The 1,141-nt window shown below is 55.0% G+C and overlaps 1 protein-coding gene across 1 annotated transcript in view; it reads left to right on the top strand.

Moving 5' to 3' along the window:
* Positions 1-11: 11 nt before the first annotated feature.
* MRTO4 (mRNA turnover 4 homolog (S. cerevisiae)) overlaps positions 12-1,141 on the top strand; it is a gene marked incomplete at its 5' end in the record, with an annotated part of 1,334 nt that continues 204 nt past the window's right edge. The window contains 3 exons of the mRNA XM_010013357.1: positions 12-91; positions 267-418; positions 826-902. Coding sequence (XP_010011659.1) covers positions 12-91; positions 267-418; positions 826-902 — 309 coding nt within the window. The remainder of the gene's footprint in view (positions 92-266; positions 419-825; positions 903-1,141) is intronic.

Below are 1,141 nucleotides of genomic sequence, written 5' to 3'. Positions count from 1 at the left end.
CCGTGATGGCTTCTGTCTTTCAGGTCAGCAAATACCTGCGGGGAGAAGTCGGTCTCCTCTTCACCAACCGCACCAAAGAAGAGGTGGACGAGTAAGTACCCGTCAGTGCAGCGAGGGCTGAAGCACGGAGCAGCTGCTTGTTTCCCTTCTCCTTGTCTACATCGCTCTTGAAGCAGTGGGGTCGTGTGAGGCTTTCCCACTCATCATTCCAAAAGTAGGGAGCAACTCACTGCAGCTGAAGCTCTTGTTGCCTGTCCGTGTCCCAGGTGGTTCTCCACATTCAAAGAGGTGGACTATGCCCGCGCAGGGAACAAGGCGACGTACACAGTGAGCCTGGACACGGGACCCCTGGAGCAGTTTCCTCACTCCATGGAGCCTCAGCTGCGGCAGCTGGGGCTGCCCACGGCGCTGAAGAAAGGTAGGTGACAGGGCTGAGAGGGTGAGCTTGGCTTTCACCCGCACAGGTAACGTCTTTGAAGGAGAATGATGAACAAGGGAGGTTAGTTTTGGAGACAATCCCGTGCGCAGCTTTATTCTTCTTTGGCTGGTGCCAGAACTCATTATATTCGTGTGCTGCTCTTCCCAAACCACTGTCAGAGCATGAGCAAGCAACCAGCTTTTGGGTACCATCTTCCTTCAGTGGAGACCACCAGTACGTCTGTGTCCTGTCCACAAACTAGATGTAGGGGGTTTTAGAGCTTCTCTCCCTCACCTTCCTGGGGAGTTTCAGTGTTTGCATGGGATGGTGGTGTTCGAGAGAGCCCTGCTTTTCCCTGGGCTCTTCCAGGGTTTCTGAGCCTGCTTCAGGAGCTTCTGGTCCTGCAGGAGTGGTGACGCTGCTTTCGGATTATGAAGTCTGCAAAGAAGGGGATGTTCTCACCCCCGAACAAGCCCGAGTCCTGGTGAGTAGCGCTGTAACACGGCAGCTGCGCGAGCCCCGCGTCCCCCAGGACACACTGACTCGTTTCACTGTGGTGCTGGGTGTGAGTTCTGGGTGAAGGTGGGCAGCGCTGTTGGGTACTGGTCAGTGGGGGGCTGCAGACATCCCTACACAGGTGCTAAAACTGCAGCAGTTACTTAGGCTCCTGCTTTGCTGCAGTTCCCATCTGGAAGTGGTATTTATTTCCTGGATGTGGTTTTG

This window comes from Nestor notabilis, unplaced genomic scaffold (assembly GCF_000696875.1).
Source record: "Nestor notabilis isolate BGI_N333 unplaced genomic scaffold, ASM69687v1 scaffold29970, whole genome shotgun sequence".
NCBI lineage: Eukaryota > Metazoa > Chordata > Aves > Psittaciformes > Psittacidae > Nestor > Nestor notabilis.
Note: the sequence above shows the minus strand (reverse complement) of the source record. Positions and strands in the feature narration are given on the sequence as shown.